At 39.0% G+C, this 24,052-nt stretch overlaps 3 protein-coding genes across 3 annotated transcripts; 2 read left to right on the top strand and 1 right to left on the bottom strand.

Annotated features, from left to right (window-relative positions):
• Positions 1-3,283: 3,283 nt before the first annotated feature.
• On the bottom strand, positions 3,284-4,914 carry LOC128868786 (activity-regulated cytoskeleton associated protein 2). The gene has a single exon (XM_054111293.1). The coding sequence runs from the start codon at positions 4,736-4,738 to the stop codon at positions 4,124-4,126; it is 615 nt and encodes a 204-aa protein (XP_053967268.1). The 5' UTR covers positions 4,739-4,914; the 3' UTR covers positions 3,284-4,123.
• Positions 4,915-8,386: 3,472 nt separating this feature from the next.
• LOC128868787 (activity-regulated cytoskeleton associated protein 1-like) lies at positions 8,387-11,476 on the top strand. The gene has a single exon (XM_054111294.1). It carries the CDS (start codon positions 8,587-8,589, stop codon positions 9,319-9,321), a length of 735 nt encoding a protein of 244 aa, XP_053967269.1. The 5' UTR covers positions 8,387-8,586; the 3' UTR covers positions 9,322-11,476.
• Positions 11,477-19,568: 8,092 nt separating this feature from the next.
• LOC128866118 (activity-regulated cytoskeleton associated protein 1-like) lies at positions 19,569-22,459 on the top strand. Its single transcript, XM_054106619.1, has one exon. The coding sequence runs from the start codon at positions 19,751-19,753 to the stop codon at positions 20,534-20,536; it is 786 nt and encodes a 261-aa protein (XP_053962594.1). The 5' UTR covers positions 19,569-19,750; the 3' UTR covers positions 20,537-22,459.
• Positions 22,460-24,052: the final 1,593 nt, after the last annotated feature.

The raw sequence follows: 24,052 nt of genomic DNA, 5'->3' as shown, positions 1-24,052 counted from the left end.
AGCAAAATCAGTTCGATACTGTAATCGTGCAATCCGACATCTTTATAAAAAAATTCACTTTGATGGTGCTTGAAATATTAAGTGGTTGGCATCGATGTTCCTGAATTGAGTTGGCAGTTCAACCAACTATCGCTATTCACCAACACTTTGTAATAACTATTTAGTGCAGTGCAAATACACTTTGCGACAAATGTTTACCAAAAAATTGTATTTTGATCTAATCGAATCTATGGCTTCTCCAAAACAAGTTCTCGCAGTTAAGCTCGTGTAACGGAAATATCAGCTCCAAGAATTTACTTCTATGACATAACGGGTGAGGAAAATAGTCATACATAAGTATCCATTTTGTTTTTTTGCTCGACTCGTTCCAAGAGAGTTGAATTTCTTTCACAAAAATTCATCGCAAGAAGGTGGTTGAAGACATACTTGAGCAAGTGAATTCGGACCCAAGCGCATCAGTGGTGATGAGACATGGGTATATGAGTTTGACATGAAAACCAGTCAACAGGCGGCTGAATGGCGCAATTTACATGGGCCGAAACCCAAAAAAACACGTCAAAGTCGGTGAAAAGTGAAAGTCACGCTACTCGTTTTCTTTGATTATTATGGTGTTATGCACTCGCGGCTCTCTCGGGGTAGCTGGAGCACTTCATCTGCTGTGGGTGGGGGTTGGACTCCGATTATGGCATTCGGGGGTCGGAAGCTTAAGAAGGTAGTAAGAATCTCCCGATGAATGTCGTTTATTGTTTGTCTAAATAATGTCCGGACAAGCAGTTGTCGATTCGTTTTTTCCTGGATCTCGTCGGCGTAGTTGAAGAGGGGCCTCCCTCCTGAAGTGCCTGGTGGGCGGCTCTGGCTCAAGCAGGTGTCTGCAGGGGTGAAACCTGCGGTAACATCCTAGCAGGAACTGCGTGAAACCTCCGGTAACATCCTAGCAAGAACTGCTTGCTGAGCAGATTGTGGTGCTCCATTACAGGGAGCATTTGTGCCTCATTGTGAAGGTGTTGAATAGAGGGCATCAGGAGGCAACCGGTCGCTATCCAAATGGCAGTATTTTGGCATGCCTGTAGCTTTATCCACTGCGTGTCACTAGTTCCAGGCGACCAGACAGGTGCAGCATAGTTCAGAACCGGCCGACCAATTGCCTTAAATGTCGATAGCAACAGTTCTTTGTCTTTGCCCCAAGTGCTGCCGGCAAGCGATTTGAGGACCTTGTTGCGATTTTGGACTTTAGTGGCAATTGCGGTTGTGTGCGCTGAGAAGGAGAGCAAACTATCGAAGGTTACATCCAAAATTTTGGGGTTGTTTATCGTCGGAATTGGTGTGTCGTCGACTTTTACCTTAAGGGACAGCTTGACCTCCTTTGTCCGGGTGGTAAAGAGGGTCGCCGTGGACTTAGTGGGGGAAAGTTGGAGATTCCTCGCAGTGAAAAAGCGAGAAAGGTCGGCGAGGCAGTTGTTCACTTTGGAACACAGGCCATCCATGTCATTTCTCGACGCCATTATCGTACAGTCGTCAGTGTATGAGACCAGGGAGACTCCCGTTGGTGGTTGGGGGAGCTTCGAGATGTAGAAGTTGAACAGCAAGGGAGGAAGGACACCACCCTGCGGTAGAGCTTGCTTTATCTTCCTCTGCTTTGATGTTAGATCTCGAAAAATCTCAGACGAGTGACGACCGCTCAGGTAGTTTGCGGACCACCTCTTCAGCCCTGGCGGGAGTGTCGACTGATAAATATCATCTAGTAACGTGTAATGGCTAACTGTGTCGACAGCCTTCTTGAGATCCAACGCTACTTCTTAAACTAATTTTGGAATTTTTTAATAAATCCTTAGGAATATTTACTGATGATTGGAAGCTGACTTCAGTCACTCCAATTTACAAAAGCGGCAATAACAGTGATATTGCGAATTACAGACCAACTTCCAAATTAACTAACTTATCAGACTTTTCTGAAGATTGCTACGCAGATTTCCAGAATGGCTGCCAAATTGATAAAATCTCCGATACGATTTCAGTCACTAAATTGGCATGTCTCGGTTTTCATGCGACTTTCCTTGATTGGATTCGATCCTCTTTGTAGTCCTGTAGTTATCGATGGGGCTTCTTCAAAACAGTTTATTGCTACTTCTGGTGTACCTCATTGACATAAATAATGACATTTTTCAAGCTTTAATACCCCTTTAATACCTCTTATCATATTAATTATAGATATTTTGATTCGTCTGATGTGATGAGCGATTTAGGCGCTGAATTTTATCACCCACTTAAGTTATGCCGTTTCGGCCTTTGTTCGGTCCAAATTAGATTATGCTGCTTTTATTTGGAGACCTTATCATGCAGTCCGTATACATATAGGGTTGTTCAATAGGTGGGCTTCAACTTTTTTCCGATAGGGAGGGCGAACGACGCAATATTTTTTATTTTTCGCTTGTCATTTGTAAACTTCATTAGTATACATTTCATTGCAAATCGTGCAAATTTTTTTATGAAAATAATCGTTCTGTTGCTGCTACTTTAAGAGCATTACGGCCATTTTACGGTCCATTTAACAAGCCGTCCCGTTTTGGGGTTATGTAAAGTCATTGGTCTACAGTAACAAGCCGGCGACGATTTGTGAGCTCAGAGCCAATATTGAACGCGAAATTGCTGCAATTTCGGCCGATTTATGCAAAAGAGTGGTCGAAAATTGGGTTCAACGATTGGACTTCGTAAAACGTGCACGCGGTGGTCATGCAAAAGAAATCGAATTTCATACTTAAATGTATATGTTCAAACTCGATAATAAAAAAAAATCAGTTAAAAAAGTCAAACCGTTTGTGTTTTATTCAAAAAAGTTCAAAAGTTGAAGCGCTCTTACTGAAAACCCCTATACATACTTTAAATCGAGTGTAGTGGGTTCACAAAATTTTTGTGCGTTTCGCCGCTGCAATCACCCAATTCTCAGACCCGAAACCATCACATGAATCTCGCTACCGATTGATTAGTCTTCTTCGATTAAGTGGCAGAGGTACTCTTCGGGCAGCATCATTTACCTTTGGTCTCGTTAATGGAAAAATTAACTGCCCGGCACTTCTAGAAAGAGTACAGTTTAATGTTCCTTGCAGAAATTTTCGTCGTTTTAAGGCCAATGCGAAGCTTTAGTTGCGCCACTCATTAGAACGTTGTCTGATTTTAATTATCTCTGCACCTTTTTGGATTTGGACCTTTCTGGGGCCAAACAGGTATTCCACTTTCATTAAAAAAATTACTTTCTATCTAATAAATCAAAATAATACTTCATAAATTCTTGTTATTTTAGTCTCATAATTATTCATTTTGTTAAAAGTCAATTTTTGTCTCGTATATATTTTTAACAATTTATGTTCTGAATTTTTTTAGACATCAATAAATAAATAAATACATTCAAGGGTGAATTCATGTGAGTGCTTTTCTCCTGCCAATATAAAAGTATTACAAATATGGCTCTAATGGACTTTTTCATATAATAATTTTATATACATACATAGAATCGGCAAATGCTAGGAACAAAGTCCAAAAAATTATGATATTTATCTAATTTTCGAATTTAAGGCAATGTGGTTTTTGCTTTGCTCCATACCTTTTTGAGCGCCCAACATACGTACAAGTGCACACATACATACATACATATACAGAGAGAAGATCAGGAACCATACTCAGTGAGCATTGAAAATAAAAAACAAAAAAAGGTGGAATCAAAGCGAATTAGGTGCAGCAAAAAGAAACGCGAGCGTTTACGATGAGCGGCGCTCTTCGGTGATATACTCGTATGAATCATTAACGTTCTCTGTATTATGGACGGTGATAGCTTTCACAATTATTTATTTATTTTTCAGCTACAATTACAAACGAACAGTTTCAACATTTGGGGATGCCCCAATTCAATTTTTTATTATTTGTTTATTCAATAAACAACTTATTACACTTAGGAATAGAAACTTACAAATCTACACAGATTTGTGTGCACGCATATAAACACACACATCCATATGTACATACATATTATATATCCTTTATATGTATGTATGTATGTACACTTATATTATTGTAATAACACAAATGAACACAACTAGCACTAGGGGACCCACACTCTGCACGTTCCGCTTCACTGTCTCCTGCTGTGTCGCTCCACGTTTCGTCCTTTCTCCAGCAGTTCCCGATATGTTTTGACCGTATGCCGGGGTATTTGCTGCTGATATTTAGAGTCCAATAGACCGTAAACAAAATCCAGTTCAGTTTCCACATCGTGCCGACCCTCCGGCAGTTTGGCTATCAGAGCGCGCTTCTGGCACACAAAAGTGTCAATCGGTGTGTTGCCTGATTGTTTTGACTCAAAAATTTCCACGTATATTTGATAAGGTGGCTTCGTAGGCGAAAAGTGATCACGTAGCAGTGTCAGAGCATCTTGCCACGACTTGGCATCACGACGCACACCCTTCCACCATGTTGACGCAATGCCATGAAAGAGAAGTGGCAAACCTTTCAGTGCATCTTGATCGCTGATATCTTCCATATCCTTGTATGTCTCAATTGCGTTGATAAACTCTTCGACGGCATCATTGTCCCGCTGGCCATAAAAACTGACACTGCAATTGCTAAAACTACTCTTAGATTTGCCAATCGGTTGTTTTTGTTGCTGCTCGGTGTGTTGTGGACCTAATGCGCGTATTGTTGCGAGTAATTTTTCGAATTGCTCATCGGACATGCGACCAGTCGACATTTTTGTGAAAATTACAAAGTTCAAAGGAGAATGCCACGAATTATTAGCTGGCAGTGCGACAGTCAAAAGTCGACTGGGTGTTATTCGTACGTTTGGGGACGGAGCGAAAAACTCTGCCAACTCGCGTTGGCTCAGTGCTTGTGAAATGACTTGTTTACAGCATTGAAATGCATTAGTCATCATCAGTTTCTCTCTATATATGCACATATATATGTATGTATGTATGTATGCAATTGTGCAAATGTTGTGCAGAGAACGTTAATGCAGAGATCTTCTCTGTGTTGCGCGCTCCAAAAAGAGTGAAGCAAAGCAAAAATCACAACCCTTGGTCTACTTGCTGACTTAAGTTTAACATTTGTATGTATTGCATAGTATACATATGTGCCCTGTAAGAAAAAGTCAAACTAATAATCAGCATCATTCTAGTTCAGATACTGGCATTTAATAGCGAGAATGGTAGTACTTCGTCTTGACTAGAATAATACCAATAGTAAAATATGAATTGGTCTGCAAATTATGTAGTTGATTTTTTTAGGTAAGAGAGTTTAAGACTCGTCTGTAGATGCATAGGTTCGGCAAGATTCTGCGACTGGTTCGAATAAAATAGTTAATTGAGGTGAATGAAAAGGTGGTACCGGAAATGGAAGCCGGAGCCCAAGAAACATACAAATTGCTTTACGGTTTTTGGGTAATGAACTTTTGCACAATTCTTCTTCAATTTCAGAATTTATAATAAGCTTTACCAGCGTTGATGAACCAGAAATACAATTAAGAAAAGCACTTGAATTGAATAAAAAAGACAATGGTATTTCAAAAAAGGGTCAATGCAGAAAAGTCCTTGCAACAACCGGATAGATACAACAAAATATGAAACCGAAATTTAATTAGCATTAATTTGTTTTAAGCTCTCAATGTGAATACCTCAAATATATGTTCTTATTAGTTATTAGGCGGGCGGCCGCCGTAGCCGAATGGGTTGATGCGTGATTACCATTCGGAATTCGTTGGTTCGAATCTCGGTGAAAGCAAAATTAATAAAAACATTTTTCTAATAGCGGTCGCCCCTCGGCAGGCAATGGCAAACCTCCGAGTGTATTTCTTCCATGAAAAAGCTCCTCATAAAAATATCTGCCGTTCGGAGTCGGCTTGAAACTGTCGGTCCCTCCATTTGTGGAACAACATCAAGACGCACACCACAAATAGGAGGAGGAGCTCGGCCACACACCTAACAGAAGTGTACACGCCAATTATTTATTTATTTTTTTATTAGTTTTTTTTAGGAATTTGTTTTAATTTTTTAGGATTTATTTAAAGTGAAAGTTAGAACCAATATTTGAATGTTTTGCTAATTAATGTACCTGAAAGAAGTTTCATGTAATTAAAAAAAAAAGAAAAAAAATATTCTGTATATTCTTTTCATATGAAATAAAATATTGCAAATCTTTGAAATGGAATGGCTTTGGTCTTAGAAATGGATTTTTTTTTGGCTAGTATTTAAATATAGGCCAAAAAGACCTGGGCCTAACAAAGAAAACACGTTTTCTTTTGTTCAAAATTAGCTTTACTCATCAACGAAATGTATATCAAATATAACGCAATCATTCCAGCGCCGCTCTAACATTTCAATACCACTTTTGTAGAACGGTTTATCTTTTGCGTCAAAATAGGCCTCAGTTTCAGGAATAACCTCTTCAATCGAGCAAAATTTCTTATTGGCTAGCATTTTTTCTTGGTCTGCGAACAGCCAGTAGTCCCTGGGCGCATACGGTGGATGTGGGAGCAATTCGAAGCTCAATTCATGTAGTTTTGCCATTGTTTTGATTGACTTAGGACACGGTGGGTTGTCTTGAAAGTGAGCTAGCGCGGTACCCACTTTGAAGAGAGCTTTCTCATAGTCAAATACTTATGCAATTTAAAGCCAAAGCCAACCCGTCCTTTTGATATCTTGTCACGATATCAGCTAACTAACGAAACTTCACTTTTCGATCATTCAAAACGATTTTGTGGATTTTTTGATGTTTTCTGGTGTTACCGCCTAATTTGGACATCCATTGCTTCGTGCATCATCGGTGTCTCTACGACCATGTTTGAAGTCAGCAAACCATTGGTTTATTGTTGTTTCTGATGTAGCGGAGTCCCCATAACACTTTTCAAGCTATTGCTTCGCTTGAATGATATTTTTCCACATCAAGAAGCAGCGTAAAATTAAAACACAAAATTTATTTTGATTCATTGTTTTGAAAATATCAAAAAATAGCAACACTCTTCGCGCAAAAACTCACGAACTAGTGAATAGAATATCAAGAAATTTTAACAGCTGTCTTTTTAAGGTTAGTACTAACTGAAAAAGAGTGAATGCAATGAAACTATTGCGATCTATGTGTTAGGCCCGGGATTTTTCAGCTTATGCGTTATGAAGTAGTATTTGAGCTGGTATTTTGCTGATGCATAGCCGGAAAATTGGAATTTCATAGGGAAAAATACCACTTGCTACCATGGAAAAAAGATGGAACTACCGTGGAAAAAAGATGGAACACGTTGAGCGGAAAAGTGAGCGGGTATTATTCTAGTATCTCGAGTATTTTTCCCTGCAGGGTATCATAAATATACGTAATTAGCATGTATGTATGTATATCTAGCCACATACATACATACATACATGAAATGACGGAAATTGCCGGTCACAGAAATACATACAGATGTTTTAACCAGCAATGAAAGATTAGAAAAAACCTGTTTTTTGGTTACACCTGCATTTGTAAACACCTGTTTTTTTGGATTACCCATCCATATACCCATCCTATGACTCAGTACAAAGTTTTTCACTAAATTCCTCTCAACTAAGTCCATTGGATAGAGGTTTATTATGTTATCTTTTGCTGCACAAACTTGTCAGCCCCTGTACATCGCCAAACTTATTGATGTATTTTTCTTTACAAACCAAGATACCACAGATCATTTAAGCTCCTTCGGCCGCACTGTAGATCCAAAGTGGGAGTCTAATGGTTTTCCTACATTGGTGGTCTTCTTACCTCGATCCTCTACGCTCAACCTCCATACCTCCTAACTGGCTATAGTAAGGAGTTAGCGTATTAGTTTAGAGTAAGGCCGGGTAGATCCTTGGAAAAGCAGTACTATGTCCGCCTTGCCCAGTATTTTCTTCATCGTGTTCGCTTTTCTTAAGCTCTCTTTGTTTTCTTATTATTTCAATAAATTATTTCACCATTGGTAGAAATTGAGTTTGATTCCAAGAATTTTATATATAAACTGAAAAAGCAAACCATCTGACCTTAGTAGCTTTTGCACATGTCGCCTCCCGTAATTGAGTGCGTTTGGGTGTAACTTAGTTATTTCTCTGCCAAATATGTGGATATGTATGTATGTATGTATGTCTTTAACATTGTGTTGTTTGTCAAAAGAGTACTTAATAAGTATATTGCATTTGCATTTATGCATGTATGCATGTGTGTATTTGTATAAAAGTGAGCACTCAGCTGTTCTAACCGGCAAATTCATATACTCTAATTTGGGAGCAACGCATACCTTAATATTTCTCACAACCATTGCCAGCTTTTCTCGAATGCACTCAACACATACATAGATATTTTCTCTCTGCTTCTGGGGCTATAAAAGCCGGTTGACTTCAAATTCAAATTCAGTCTCTTACGACCATAGCTAGTGAATAATATTTGTAGCAAAAATACATTCGCCATCATCAATTGGCTTTGTTCGCTGCTACCAACAACAAACATTCAAGTGAATACTCAAAACAACCACCACAACAAGCAACTATTTGGTTAGTGTGCGTGTCACTTTAATTTCTCGTCTACAACAAACAAACAAACAAAATGGCACAAAACGTCGTACAAATGACCACCGAACAACTTCAGGCACTAATCGAGTCGGTACGTTTGGCCGCCGTGGCAGGCGCCAGTAGTGCCGCTCCGGCTACCATCCAAACCAAGGGCAACTTCACCAACTGTAGCAGCCGGTTTGGAGGTCAGCGTGACCATGAGGCTGTCGAGGAGTTCATCACCTCCATTGCTACCTACAAAGAAATCGAGTCGATCAGCGATGAAGATGCGCTTAAGGGGCTATCTTTATTGTTCTATGGTCTGGCGTCCACTTGGTGGCAAGGCGTGCGCAAAGAAGCGAAAACCTGGGGAGATGCCATTGCATTGATTCGCGATCACTTCTCGCCCACCAAACCCGCCTACCAGATTTACTTGGAGATCTTTGAAAACAAACAAGACGACCGCGCTGCCATTGATACGTTCATCTGTCAGAAGCGCGCTTTACTTGCACAACTACCAGAGGGACGTCACGACGAGGAAACCGAGTTGGATTTGGTCTATGGTCTGCTGAACATCAAGTATCGTAAGAATATTCTACGCCAAGACATTAAGACGTTCCGCGAATTACTTGAGAAGGGCCGTATTATTGAACACAATGACTTGGAATCAGAGGAAGTTCAAACTGGTCCAATGCGTGGTTCCAAACGTACCAAACGCTGTACACATTGTAACTTCCGAGGTCACACATTCGAAGAGTGTCGAAAGCGCAAAACTGCGACTGATCAATAAATACAACCAACATCGCACTGCGTCACCTTCCTAACCAGACATTCCTCGAACTACTTACGATGACTACCACACACAACACACACACAGCACCAAACAATGGAAAATGACATCATAGATTAGTGACGTCACAATCTGAGCAGCTACGCCGGTACCGTATTACTGAAGCAGAACTTTCGCTCTCACCAACAAAGCAGAGAAGCAGCGTCCAGCTTCGGTGATTTGGTTAATAGCGGCAACAGCAGCAACAAAACTATTTAGACTTAGTATTAGTACATAAATTCACATATACATTCATAGAAATAATTATTGTGAGTTTGAGTTGTTCTTTGCACCTACAAAACTATTGGAATTTTTACGTGGAAGGGCAAAGTTTTCTTTGCACTTTAGCGGTGCTTTGATTGCTTTGTCTTAAATGCGTTATTATTTCCAATAGAGTTGTACGGAGTGGCGGCACCTTGGACTCACAAACGTCTTTCATCCAACCGCAAACGCGAGTTCACGCTGTGTCAGACACGGCTCCAGATGGCTATGAACGCCAGCAATGGAGTTCCTTCATTGCCGAAAACAATATTTCTTCAACCCGTGAAGATATTTGAAATCAGATTTTAAACAAAACGAATTATTGTATTCGAGTCACAATTCGAACCAGCCATACTTCAACAATATTGGTGACAATTTGCTTCATCTCACATTTCGTACAATGATCAAGTTTTTTTTTCAATCGAAAGTTGTAGTAATCTCATTCTATAGTAGCCATGAGGTTAGAGACTTGTGAGCATATCATAGTAGCTGGCATCTCTGCGGATATTCCAGTGGCTCAATATGAACCTACAGGTCTCACCTTTAAGATACAATAGAAAGTGACCATAAATTTTCGGTTGAAGAAAAAGTTTGATTTATGGTGTGAGTTGTTGAGGTCCGAAGCAAATTGCTTCCTTTATGAAGATGACTGAGGAGATGAGTGCTCAAAACACCGCTGCATTTGCCTGCTGGTGACAGTGCTTCAATTGTCATTCAGTGAGAATTTGGTTGGAACACCTTTGTGTTTGTTCCAAATTGAGATATGCATGCTGATGTCTGGTAAGCATTTGGATCGAGGCTTCGGCGTTGTTCCTCTTGTTTGACCACCTCAGTTTGCGTAAATCAGTTGCTGCAAATGCAAAGCTGCACCCAGTGGATTCCTACCATGACGATGACTTTTGGATAATGTTGCCCGCTCTCAAATGTGGCACAAAACCTCCGTTGCATATAGAAGTGCTGCTTGACATTTTGTGTGTTGCATTTGTACAGCTTGGCGACATGGTCAGCATTGCAGAGTTGGCGAACCATTCGGGAGCCTCTTGCGCTGCGATGGGTGTCTCTTCGGAGGCACTCATTGCGTGTGAGTGGCATCTGGTGGCTCCAATAACTTTGTTCTGTTCTCATATAGCTGAGGAACTAATGCTTTTCGCAACATGTTGGCAGTAACTCTATGTGTGGCAAAACCAAAAATCGCCTTCCGGTGATTTTAAACTTTTATATGTACTTACATTTTTGTAATTATTGAAAAAATTGTACAACGATGGCTACGACATCGCCATTCGTACAATTGGCACGCCAAGTTGGTGATCTGCGGGAAGTGCAAACTTCTCTGTAGCGTCAAGCGTATGGCACGCCAACTGATGTGCACTAATGCATTCACTTAACCGTACGGCTTAGATTCGTCGCTCATTTCGCCTCCGGAAATGTTCCGATAGTCTTGGCTCTCTCAAAGAGACACAGTAATTGCTCATTTTGCAGTGTTCAGTTTATTCAGATTATTCACTAGTGTGAGCTACCCACCGTCCATTTACCGAGAGCATCAAACTCTGGAGGAACTGGTCCGTATTTCGGTTCAAATGCGGTGGGTAGTCTCACCAGCTAAAGGTTTAGCGAAGCCACTGCACTTTGAGTATAAAAATTCAAGTTCAAATCTGAAATTTGGTTTTTAAGTCAAGTTACTTTTAGATATTTACCTAATTCTTTGTTACTAGTAATAAGAAAACAAGTAAATGGAAAAAAGGTAAAAAAAAAAAAATCAAAAAAAAAAAAAAAGAAAACAAATTGACAAAAAAAAATCAAAGACGAAAAAAAATAAAATTAACGAAACAGATAGGCGAAGAGGCCTACAACTAAATCTTACTGCATTTTTACTATGGGAAAAAGGGCGGGTATTGCGCGTTGAATTGTGCTTTCAGATATTTCAAGGGAAGATAATTTTTGGTTTTTGTTTTAAGAGGGAATATTTTAATCAAAAACTGGTAGAAAATTTTGTAGATCTGCATATGTAGTTGAATATTTTTCGATCCCTTTATGAAATTCGTTATTATTTTAAGAAGTAGTTAAATACCTCTTTCCAGATTCTTGCAGCATTCCTATTTAGACAGAAAAAAGAGAAAAATCATGGAATTTTTCGGTGCAATCTGTAAAGTCTCTATTCCAATAGTTACGCACCAACCCAATCGGTCGTATATGCAGGGTCCGGCACTCGAAGTGTAACCAATTAAAAAGGCCATAAATTTAGTTTGGAAAATACTTTAATTCAATTCAAAGTAAAAAGTGTGTGAAAATAATACAAAATTAAGAATCAATTTGCTTTTGCTCGATATGACCACCTTTTGCCTTGACTATGGCCTTGAGATGGTCCAGAAACGAATCGCAAGCTTCCCGCATGTGGTTTGCAGGTATTTTTTATAATAAGTCTAAATAACTTTAACGCGTTGCTCGATTGTGTATTTTACCATGTTTCAAATTGAATTAGTCTGGAATTGAAAAATGTCAAATGAAATGTAGAAAAAAACTTGACGTTTAGGCGTGGTTCACATTCAACATCAGCCCTTCAAATTTAACCACCCTTTATATGTACTCAAAAGTTATAAGTGGTTCTTTCGCAGCGAGTTCAGCCCGTTCGTCCGCTAGATTGTTCCCTTTTATGCCTGCTTGGCCGGCCTGGAATCCACATGAACTTTATGCGGTCCCTATTTTCTAATAATTTGCGCCCGGATACAGGAGCTGATGTGCGTCTTGTTCATTGCGTTCATTATTGAGCAACTGACTGATTTGCTACCCAAGCAAACTACTGCTTTCGCTCAAGAGTTTTCAGCGAAGGTAATCACATTAAGGAGCACTGCAGCTTCGGCTGCATAAACGGGGGGATACCGACCGTGATTGTTTCTTCTTTTGATAACTCCAAACGAGGTGTTAGTCTCAGTTTTTGACCCATCAATATAATACAATTTCGTTAAAGCTTCGTGAGTCTTTAAGACTGCCGCATGCCCCATTGGGCTCTCCAGTAATCGATTAGGTCTCGTTGTTTCTGCTCACGTAGAAAGGCACTTTTGCAGCTGTTATTTACCCCGCAGAAAGGTTCAGGACCTATGAAGGGAATGTTTGCCTCCTTTTTCGCTAAAGTGTCCGCAATTTCATTCGCTTCGTGCCCCTCATGTCCCGGAACCCACCTCAAGGTAACAGAGTTTCTTGATGCTAGAGTGTTGAGGATTTTAAAATATTCCCAGACCAACCTTGATTGGAATAAGAAGGTTTCCAGCGATTTTAGAGCTGCTTGTCTGTCAGAGAGAATGTTAATATTGGCACCGCACGTGCCTCTCCGTAGACATTCTCTAGTACACAACTCTAAGGCCTGGAAAATGGAAGTGGTTTTTTCCCATTGCTATTGCTTTTTTTAAATGTGGTCCGACAATTCCAGCCCCGGCGCTACCGTCTTCCATTTTGAACCCATCAGTTAACCACACCGGTACGCCCTGTTTTAAGGATATTTCATTGTTTGCCCATGCTGAGCCGTCACTAATGACCACTTTGAATTTCTTGGAGAATTCTAGTTTCCTTTCCGTCTTGTCGTGGACTGTCAGGCACGCAGAGTTCAGGATTGAGCTCAGAATTCTTACATATTCTGTAAGATTGCCTTCTTTGAGATGGAATAGATTAGGCTGATGCACTGACTGCCGACCCTTTGGCTACAAGATAGAGTGGAATGAGTCCAGTAATCATTCCCAAAGCCGCTGTGAGGCACTTCGCATTGCTCCCGTTACGCTCAGACAGGCTATTCCGTATACCTTGTTAAGTGTTATCTGAGTTTTACTTTGGTCTACTTTTGGCCACCATACCAGAGAGACATAGGTGATCATTGGCACTGTTATTGTCTTATAAGACCATGCCATCATCTTTGGCCCCAGACCCCATGTTTTACCGTAAAGCCTTTGGCATATGCATATTGCTCTCAAGGCCTTATTTGTGATGTACGATAAGTGATTCTTCCAGGTCAAGGATTTATCAAGGATTATTCCCAGATATTTCATGTCCCCAGATAGAGTTAAGTCGGCGTCCTCTAGTTTAATGATCCCTAGACTTAGTTTCCTTCTTCGGCTGATGGGTACCACATATCATTTATTCGGATTTAACGAAAGTTCTTTCTCCCGACACCAGTTTTGCGTAATGTCGAGAGTTAGTTGCACGCGATCAGTAAAGTCAGTAAAAGATAGTAAAGTCAAATTTGCCTCCAACCATGACAACAAGATCGTCAGCAAATCCCTGAACTTCGTATCCGAGATCATCGAGAGTCTGTAGGATGGTTGGTTGAATTGCCAACTCAACTGATTCTGCTCTTCTCAGTTCAGAATCAGTACATGTACGCAAAACGGGGGAAAATAAAAAAAAAGTACAAATTTTTCAGTTGAGCTACCTCGTATTAAATTAAGGGGGTGGGGGTAGTCAGAATTTTCAAAAAATTGGATTTTTTTCTTGAGCATTTTCTTAAAGCATAATATCTTAAAAATATTTATTTATTTATTTATTTTTACAAGAGTAACAATTATAAATAACTGTCACACGTAAGTACTAAGCGCTGGCTGCCAGGGCCTTCGGCTTATATCTTAAAAATATTGTGTGAAAATTTGAAGTGAATCCGACAAAATACTTTTCGAGTTATTCAACAATTACCAAAGGGCGCTCGGGCACTCCGGAGACGAAAGCAAAATTTTAAATGCGTGTTTCTCAAAACTAGGTTTTTTGAAGTGGTGATCACAGTAACTTAAAAACCACTTGGTAGATTTCAATAAAATGTATACTGCTTTTGAAAAACATAAAAAATTCGTGCCTGAGCGAAGAGTTTTTTTTCAAAAAATTAAAATTTTTTTTTTAATTAATTGTTTTTTTTTCGAAAATCTGAAAAATATATAAAAAGCTTCGACCAGTCACAAGATTATCCATTAATAAAACTGGTTTCTCTTGTCCGATTCATTTTAGTTGAATCTCCAAGGACTTCTGATGATCACCGCAAGAGACTTCTGGAGAAATGGGATCCACACAAACAGCGATAACTTTTACGATTATCAATTTTTTTTGTTGAAATTTTGCTAAAGTCAAGTCGAAACATGATTTATTAATGCTATGTTAAAAAAAGAAAAACGGCCCTGGCGCAGTATATGGATGAGAAAAAGAGGTCCGATGGTCAATTGTTTAAAATGTTTAAAATATTAATTGTAGATTTTTTTTTTAATTTGCTTTTTTAATACATCTTGTTTTTCTAATTGAGTTCAGAAAATTTTTACTTATAAATGTTACTCACGATATACGGTCTTTTTTTTAAATAAATTTTTCGTGTTCAAAGGTTTTTCGTAATTTTTGATTTTATCATTCATAAATTTTGGCGATGTGTTTGTAATTCAAGGCATATAGGAGTTCTCACTTTATTTCCTCTGGAAACTTCGCCATGCATGGTAAGTTCATCAAAAAAGCATCACAAATAAGACCTTGAGAGCAATATGCATATGCCAAAGGCTTTATGGTAAAACATGGGGTATGGGGACAAAGATGATGGTATGGTCTTATAAGACAATAACAGTGCCAATGATCACCTATGTCTCTCTGGTATGGTGGCCCAAAAGTATACCAAACTAAGACTCAGATAACACTTAACAAGGTATACGGAATAGCCTGTCTGAGCGTAACGGGAGCAATGCGAAGTGCCTCACAGCGGCTTTGGGAATGATTACTGGACTCATTCCACTCTATCTTGTAGCCAAAGGGTCGGCAGTCAGTGCAGCTCCTAATCTATTACATCGCAAAGCAGGCAATCTTAAATGACATGTAAGAATTTTAGGTCCAATCCTTAGCTCTCCGTGCCTGACAGTCCACGATAAGACGGAAAGGAAACTAGAATTCTCCAAGAAATTCAAAGTGGTTATTAGTGACGGCTCAGCGTGGACAAACAATGAAATATCATTAAAACAGGCCGCACAGGTGTGGTTTACTGATGGGTTCAAAATGGAAGACGGTAGTGTCGGGGCTGGAATTGTCGGACCACTTTTCAAAAAAGCAATTGCAATGGGAAAAACCACTTCCATTTTCTAGGCGGAAGTACACGCATTAGAGCTGTGTGTCAAAGGAGAGGCACGCGCGGCGCCAATATTAACATTCTCTCTGATAGTCAAGAAACTCTAAAATAGCTGGATAGCTTCTCATTCCAATCAAGATTGATCTGGGAATGTTTTAAAACCCTCAACACTCTAGCATCAAGAAAATTTGTTACCTTGGTGTGGGTTCCGGGACACGAGGGGCACGAAGGGAATGAAGTTGCGGACACTTTAGCGAAAAAGGGGGCAAACACTCCCTTAATAGGTCCTGAACCTTTCTGCAAGGTAAATAGCTTGAAAAGTGCCTTTCTACGTAAGCAGGAACAACGAGGCCTAATCGACTACTGGAGGGCCCAATCAGGCATGCGGCAGTCTTAAAGACTCATAGATCCAGAACGGATAAAGGCAAAAGCAATCCTTAACCTAAGTAGAAAGGACATACAATAGGACTGTAAACTTAATTATCACATGAAAAGATAAGTGCGATAGAAAACGATTCCTGTATACTCTGCAAAGAGATACTAGAAACAGCAGAACACGTTCTATGCGACTGCCCAGCAATGGCACGACGCATACTAAATTACCTGGAAAATGGGGCTATAGAACCAAACCTCCTGGTAGAAATTAAGCCTACACCAGTTTTAGGATTTATTAACAGCCTAAAGCTGTTTGAGTAGGTTACATGGCTGCACAATAGATCTCTTCAGGTCGCAGTGCACAAACAGCCTATCAATGATAATAAAAAGTTCATCAGATGTGTCGGCAGGCATCTCGGAAATAAACTATAAATCGTCTGCTTTTGCAATATTGTTAAAAACAAAGCAAAATGCCTTACAAAATGGCAAATTAGTTAATAAACAAGAAGCAAAAGCATAAAACATAAAAGATAAAAGATACCTTCAATGCTGCTGCAACGGAGACGGGAGCTCTGGTTCAGAAATGCATGTCTCTGCATCATTGGCCGTTTTTTATTTAATATCTGACTTCAAATGCACTTTATACATTTTATCTTAAATATCTTTACTTACATTTTAAATTTTAATCTTGATTTTTATTTAAATTTACAAATTCGACCCAATTCGCTAATTTTAATTATTGTGTATGTCTACTTTGCGATCAGCTGTTTTTCTCACTTGCGAATTCTTACACGTAAAAATTTAGCCAGTAAAAATTTGCAACTTCCCCTCAAATGAAATGTCATTGCGCTCTCTCACTTTCCCCTGCTTTGCAATTTTATTTGGGCCCCAAAACGATATTAGTCATGATGCAAAGAATAATGAGATGGCGCCCATCGTGGTCCCGTTACTTTGCGCTCAGCGAATTTGACAACTAATATAGTTACGTGATTTTAGCTCCAGTATGGCCAGATTACCATTTTCGTAACTTGATTTAGCATTTTTTTTTTGTTATTTTTATTATTTTTTGTCTCGGAGTTTTAGTTCTTTCTTCATGACATTTTTCTAGCTGTTCTAATTAAAATGTCATGTTTATAATTTTGTAAAATATACATTTTTTAATAATTTTTTAAATAATTATTTTTTATTATAGTTTTATTTAGCTTTACTTTTTTTTAACATCTGGTGGCATTGCCCGTGATTGCCGGTGCTGTTGGTGTTCTTCTGCTTTCGGCAGTCAAATCTCTCTCTCGCTACTGCAGAGTTGCCTAGCTTTGGATATAAAAATGCACTAAATGCCCATTTAAAGAAAATAAAACACGAAATTTTTATTGTGTTAAGTAAGAACTTTGTATGCGTGACAAATTGTCTGTAGAATGTGCGTTTTTTTTAAATAAATGTGTTAATCTTATGTACAATTTAATTTATGAGTTTTTTTTGTTAAGCGAAACTCTTTCGTTAAGGGAACGACTTTTTTGCTATATTTGAAGTTATGTAACTAAATAGATAAGGTACTCTTTTTGTAAAAATGTCAGTATGGTTTCTTTAGTATTTTCTGGTATTTTGTTGCTTATTTTTACTATGAATATACCTCTTGATGCTCTATGTCTCACTAAGGATTGATGACCGGAAGAAACGATTACACCTCTATGGTTTCGATTCGCATTCAATAAATTCAAAGGCTTTTTAAAATGTGTTAAAAGAATTTCACTCTTAAGAAGAGTTGAGAGAGGGGCATTTAATATTTTTGCATAGCCTTAAATGGAGCCAAACATTAAATTTGCACTTTCAAATTATCAAATTTTATAAGAGTAAACAAATTTTCATTAGCACTAAAATCTTCTCAGAGTGGCCTTCTTTAAACTTCTTTTGTATAATAATACAGTTTTTTTTCAACCTAAAGTCTCGGTAGCCTTAAATTAAAAACAAAAAGAAACAAACACCAAACGTAAAAATTGTCGCATTTTCGGTATAAAAAAGCACTAAATTTATTACGAAGAGCAAATGGTTGGCAATACTGCACAACTCTGCAAACGTGACGTCACGTACGCTCTGATGGGCGCAATCTTCTTTCTATCATTCTTGGATATTAGTCATAAATTCGTAAGCGATTACTGAGAGCGGGTTAGTCTTGCCCTATCCAAAGCAAGTTAGTCACCACCGCCGCTACTTCTTAATGGTTGCCCGACTCTGGTTGAATAGCTGATTTAATTGCAGCGTAAATATCGGTTTGGAAAATTATGTAGATATCTTGAAGGCTCCGCGAAATTGATACCCTAAGCTCGTTATAGAATGCAACCGATGGCATTCGCAAAGCCATTTTGGATCCGTCTGTGTATAAGAGCAAATTTACACAATGAATTTTCAGGTTGGACAGTTATACGTGTCAAGCTTGGCGTCAAAAAGTATTGAGAAGTCAACGGGGTAGGCATGCGAGCACAGTCAACGAAAGCGAGGGGTTTTTTAGAAATTTTATTTATGAATATCGCATTCATCCTCGTATTCGTATTTTCGTATTTTTATTAAAGTGCATTTTGGGCTCGCGCTCAACGAACGAATGACCAAAGAAAATTGTCCACTTAAACGTCAAAAATAACACAAAAACAGACGCAAATAAAACTTTTAAAAAAAAAAAGTGTGCAAAAAACCCAAAGTGAAAAGTCATCCTGTAAATTGGCTCTAAGTTACGGGAAAGCGATCAAACTGAATTCCTTGCCTCGGCTTGTCTTGCTTTATTATCACGTGCGGTTCCATTTTAAAGTAAGCCTGAGGAGCTTAGACTGTCTGCTATTTAGTACTCGTATAGGTATAACTGTGGTCTTAGCTTTGTCCGCTGTACCAAATTACCCACTAAGTTCTTCTTAACTAAGTCTATCGGATGCACAAACTTGTCAGTCTTCATACACCCCCAAACTTCTTGAGTCAAACTAAGATAGCATTCGTGGTTTTCTTAGTCCTTTCCTCTACACTCAACCTCCATGCCTTCTAACTGCCTATCCAGAAGGGTTATCATATTAGTTTAGAGTAAGGCCAGGTCTGTTCTTCGAAAAGTAGTATTCCGCCTTGTCCAGTATTTTCCTGATCCTGTTTGACTTCCTTAAGCTCTCCTTGTTTTCTTATTGTTCAATACAATATTTCATCATTGGTAGAAATTGTATCTGATTTCAAGAATTTTATACTTAATATAAAAAAGCAAACCATCTGACTTTAGTTGCTTTTGCACATGACGCCTCCCGTAATTGAGTGCGTTTGGGTGTAACTTAGTTATTTCTCTGCCAAATATGTTTGTATGTATGTATGTATTTCTACAAAAGTGCATACCAACGGGGTAAATTTTGATAATTGAAAATAACGGATTAAAACATATTTCTCCCAACAACTGCAGGCTTTGGTCCAATGTACTCAATATAAAGACTTTTTCTCTCCTCTTCTGTGACTATAAAATCCGATTGACTTCAAAATCAATTTCAGTCTCTTACGACCACAGCCAGTGAATAATATTTGCGCCAGGAAGACATTCGCCATCAGCAATTGGCTTTGTTCGCTGCTGCCAACAACAAGCGCTCCAGTGTCGCATCTACAACAAACAATAAATAAAACTACTTTGTTACAATAACAAACAAACAAACATTAATATTCAACAAAATGGCCGAAAACGTCGTACGAATGACAAACGAACAACTGCAGTCACTAATCGAGTCGGTACGTTTGGCCGCCGTGGAAGGCGCCAGCAGCGCCGCTCCAGCTACCATCCAAACCAAGGGCAACTTCACCAACTGTAGCAGCCGGTTTGGAGGTCAGCGTGACCATGAGGCTGTCGAGGAGTTCATCACCTCCATTGCTACCTACAAAGAAATCGAGTCGATCAGCGACGAATATGCGCTTAAGGGGCTATCTTTACTGTTCTATGGTCTAGCGTCCACTTGGTGGCAAGGCGTGCGCAAAGAAGCGAAAACTTGGGCGGACGCCATCGCTCTGATACGCGACCACTTTTCGCCCACCAAACCCGCCTACCAGATTTACTTGGAGATCTTTGAAAACAAACAAGACGACCGCGCTGCTATTGATACGTTCATCTGCCAGAAGCGCGCTCTACTTGCACAACTGCCAGAGGGACGTCACGACGAGGAAACCGAGTTAGATTTGGTCTATGGTCTGCTGAACATCAAGTATCGTAAGAATATTCTACGCCAAGACATTAAGACATTCCGCGAATTACTTGAGAAGGGCCGTATTATCGAACACCTTAACTTGAAATCAAAGGAAGTGCAAACAGGTCCAGTGCGTGATTTTAAACTTACCAAACGATGTACACATTGCAACTTCCGAGGTCACACATTCGCAGAGTGTCGAAAGCGGAGAACTTCGAACGATGAATCAAATACGGTGACTACCACACACACACACACAACATCAACCAATGGAAAATGACATCATAGCTTAGTGACGTCTCAATCTGAGCAGCTTACGCCGGTACCGTATTACTGAAGCAAAACTTTCGCTCTCACCAACGAAGCGGAGAAACAGCATCCAACGGTGTTGATTTGTTGATGAATAGCGGCAACAGCAGCAACAAAACTATTTAGACTTAGTATTAGTACATAAATTCACATATACATACATAGAAATAATTATTGTGAGTTCGAGTTGTTCTTTGCCCCTACAAAACTATTGGAATTTTTACGTGGAAGGGCAAAGTTTTCTTTGCACTTTAGCGGTGCTTTGATTGCTTTGTCTTAAATGCGTTATTATTTCCAATAGAGTTGTACGGAGTGGCGGCACCTTGGACTCACAAACGTCTTTCATCCAACCGCAAACGCGAGTTCACGCTGTGTCAAGCACGGCTCCAGATGGCTACGAACGCCAGCAATGGAGTTCCTTCATTGCCGAAAACAATATTTCTTCAACCCGTGAAGATATTTGAAATCAGATTTTAAACAAAACGAATTATTATATTCGAGTCACAATTCGAACCAGCCATACTTCAACAATATTGGTGACAATTTGCTTCACCTCATATTGCGTACATGGATGAAGTTTTTTTTTTTTCAATCTAAAATTATAGTGATCTCATTCTACAGTAGCCATGAGGTTGGAGACTTGTAAGCATTAGTTGGAATATCTGCGGACATTCTTGAGCCCCTATATGAACCTACAGGTCTCACCTTCGGGATACATAGAAAGTGACCATAAATTTTTGCTTGAAGAAGAAAGTTTGATTTCTTGTGTGACTTGTTGAAGTCCGAAGCAGATTGCTGCCTTTATGAAGATGACTGAGGAGATGAGTGCTCGAAACACCGCTGCATTTGCTTGCTGATGACAGTGGTACGAAAGTCATTCAGTGAGAACTTGACTGGAACACCTTTGTATTTGTGGCTAATTAAGATATGCATTCTGACGTCTGCTAAACGTTTGGTTCACGGCTTTCTTCGGCGATGTTCCTTATGTTTGACCACTTCAGTTTGCGTAAATCAGTTGCAAATGCAAAGCTGGTAAATTCCTGCAATGACGATGACTTTTGGACAATGTTGCCCGCTCTCGAATGTGGCACAAAGCCTCCATTGCATATATGTAGAGGTGCTGCTTGACATTTTGTGTGTTGCATTTGTACAGCTTGGCGAACCATTCGGGAGTTTCTTGCGCCTTAAGAGAGCCCCTTTTGCGTGTGAGTGGCACCTGGTGGGTCTCATCTAGCTGAGGTACTAATGCTTTTCGCAACATGTTGGCAGTAAATCTACGTGTGGCAAAAGTAAATATCACCTACGAAAAAGATGATTACTTTTCTAATCACATTTTTGTAGTGATATCGAAATGCGCACAATTGGCACGCCGAATTGGCGATCTGCGGGCTGTGCAAACTTCCCTGTAGCGTCAAGCGTATGGCACGCCAACTGCCAATGCACTCATGCATTCACTCAACCCTACGGCTTGGGCAATGCATTGTGAGCATAGAAATTACGATCTCCAATGCGGCAATCATAGGGAACGGCTTTAAATAGTTAAGTTAGTTTTCTGTGTTGTACTGTGTATTGTAGTGCTAGGCTTAGTATTAACAGTAAAAAACAAAAACACAAAAAAAGAGAAAAAACAAAAAACAAACAAAAAAAAAGCGACAAATAATCGCTAAACAATAGAAACAGAAATGAAGAAGTCCTGCTAAAGACAAAGATACAATAAAAAGAAGTGAATGTCGAAATAAGAATGAAAATAATAATAATAATAATAAAATGAGAGAAAAAACATGAAATAATATTAATAATAATGAAAAAAGATAATGTAATAATTATAATAAAAAAAATGAAATAATAATCATTTTAATCCTAATAATAATAAAATAATAATAATAATAACTAACTCTTACTGCATTATTACTATGGGGAAAAAGGGCGGGTATTGTTCGTTAAATTGCGCCTTCCCAAATTACAAGCGGAGATAATTTCTGGTTGAATCATTAAAATTTCCTTAGACTTTGGAAACAATTCAAAGGGCGCGTCTGCTTCTTTACTGGTTCTTAAACAATCAAAAGCGAAACTCGGAAGGAGAAAATTTGTTATAATTGCGCATATTTTCATCAGCAATTGTCAGAAAATGGCGTAGGATGTGGTAGAACATATGCATTTCGAACATCAGTTAAGGGGGGAGCCTGCTTTAGAGACTTCAAAAAATCGATTTTTTCGTGGATTTTTTTTTTGGGAAGGAAAGAAATATTCGATTGAAACGAAACTTTCAGGTTTTATTGTTATATATTTCAACAGTCTTCTCAAATTTTTTCATTAAAATATATGTCATATTATGCCTGGTACAAGCATTTTGCCGAGGCGCCTCGAGTGTGCATGTGTCGTGCGGCGGGAAAGATGCAGGTCGCCACTTTCATCAAAAACCAAAAACCCAAAAAAATTTTATTTTAGTATAGTATAGCTTCTAGTTAAACCAAGAAAATTTAACAAAAAGTGAGAAATTCAACAATTTTTCGCTAATAAAAAAAAAAGTTAATTTTTTTGGAAAAACAAATTCACTTTAGATTGTTTAAAAAGTGGGTTAATCATAACTTTCTTAAGGTTTTTTTAGGTTCAACTAGAAAGGAATTTAATTCCGAATACATTCAATGTTATCTCGTTTCGATAGGACGTTTAACTTTTTCCCTATCTTTCCCGCCAATTAGGAAAAATCGTAAAAATAAAAAACCGAGAAATCGCACTTCGAGCGATCCGGCCGCTCGTATACCTGCTCGACGCTTGCTCACAATTCCTTCTGTAACTCCGAAAATATTTTGAATTTGCTTTTGAGATTTTGAGGACACATTCTTGGATAGTTTGGGAAGAAATTTATGCAAAAAAAAATCGATTTTTGAAGCCTCTAAAGCAGGCTCCCCCCTTAAGTCATTTTAGGAAGCAGTGAAGCGCCACTTTCCACTTTCAGGGAGTTTTTTATTTCAACTTGGAATGCCTACATTCCAACAGCTAGAACTAAATGCTTGCATACATACATACAAAGAAGGCTAACGGCAATATTTTAATTACAGAAAACAACATTTTTCCATCCGAAGCAATTAGCGGATTAGGGCATTTTTACTTTTCCTGCAAAAAGGTTGTTTGTATTAACAGTTTTGCAATAACAACTAATAGTTTTCTATTTCTTATCACTTATTCTTTTGTCTTTATCACGCTTTACGTGACCTCCTTACAGGATGCTCCGGATATGTGCGACCGCTCTTCCAACATTTTGAGAATTACAGTCGCGCATAGACATTTAGCCATTCACTAATAATCGTAGCAGAGGTAGTGAAAGATTTTTAAGAGATGAAGTGACAAGTAAATGCAATGTCCATGTTACGAAATTAGCCTCCGGCCTTTCACTTTCCCCACTTGCGTGGACTTCTACATATGGAACCATCCTCCTGGGGATGGGACCTTACAATTGGTGATCATACATTTGAAAGCGTGGATC

Source organism: Anastrepha ludens, chromosome 6, assembly GCF_028408465.1.
Source record: "Anastrepha ludens isolate Willacy chromosome 6, idAnaLude1.1, whole genome shotgun sequence".
Classification (NCBI taxonomy): domain Eukaryota; kingdom Metazoa; phylum Arthropoda; class Insecta; order Diptera; family Tephritidae; genus Anastrepha; species Anastrepha ludens.
Note: the sequence above shows the minus strand (reverse complement) of the source record. Positions and strands in the feature narration are given on the sequence as shown.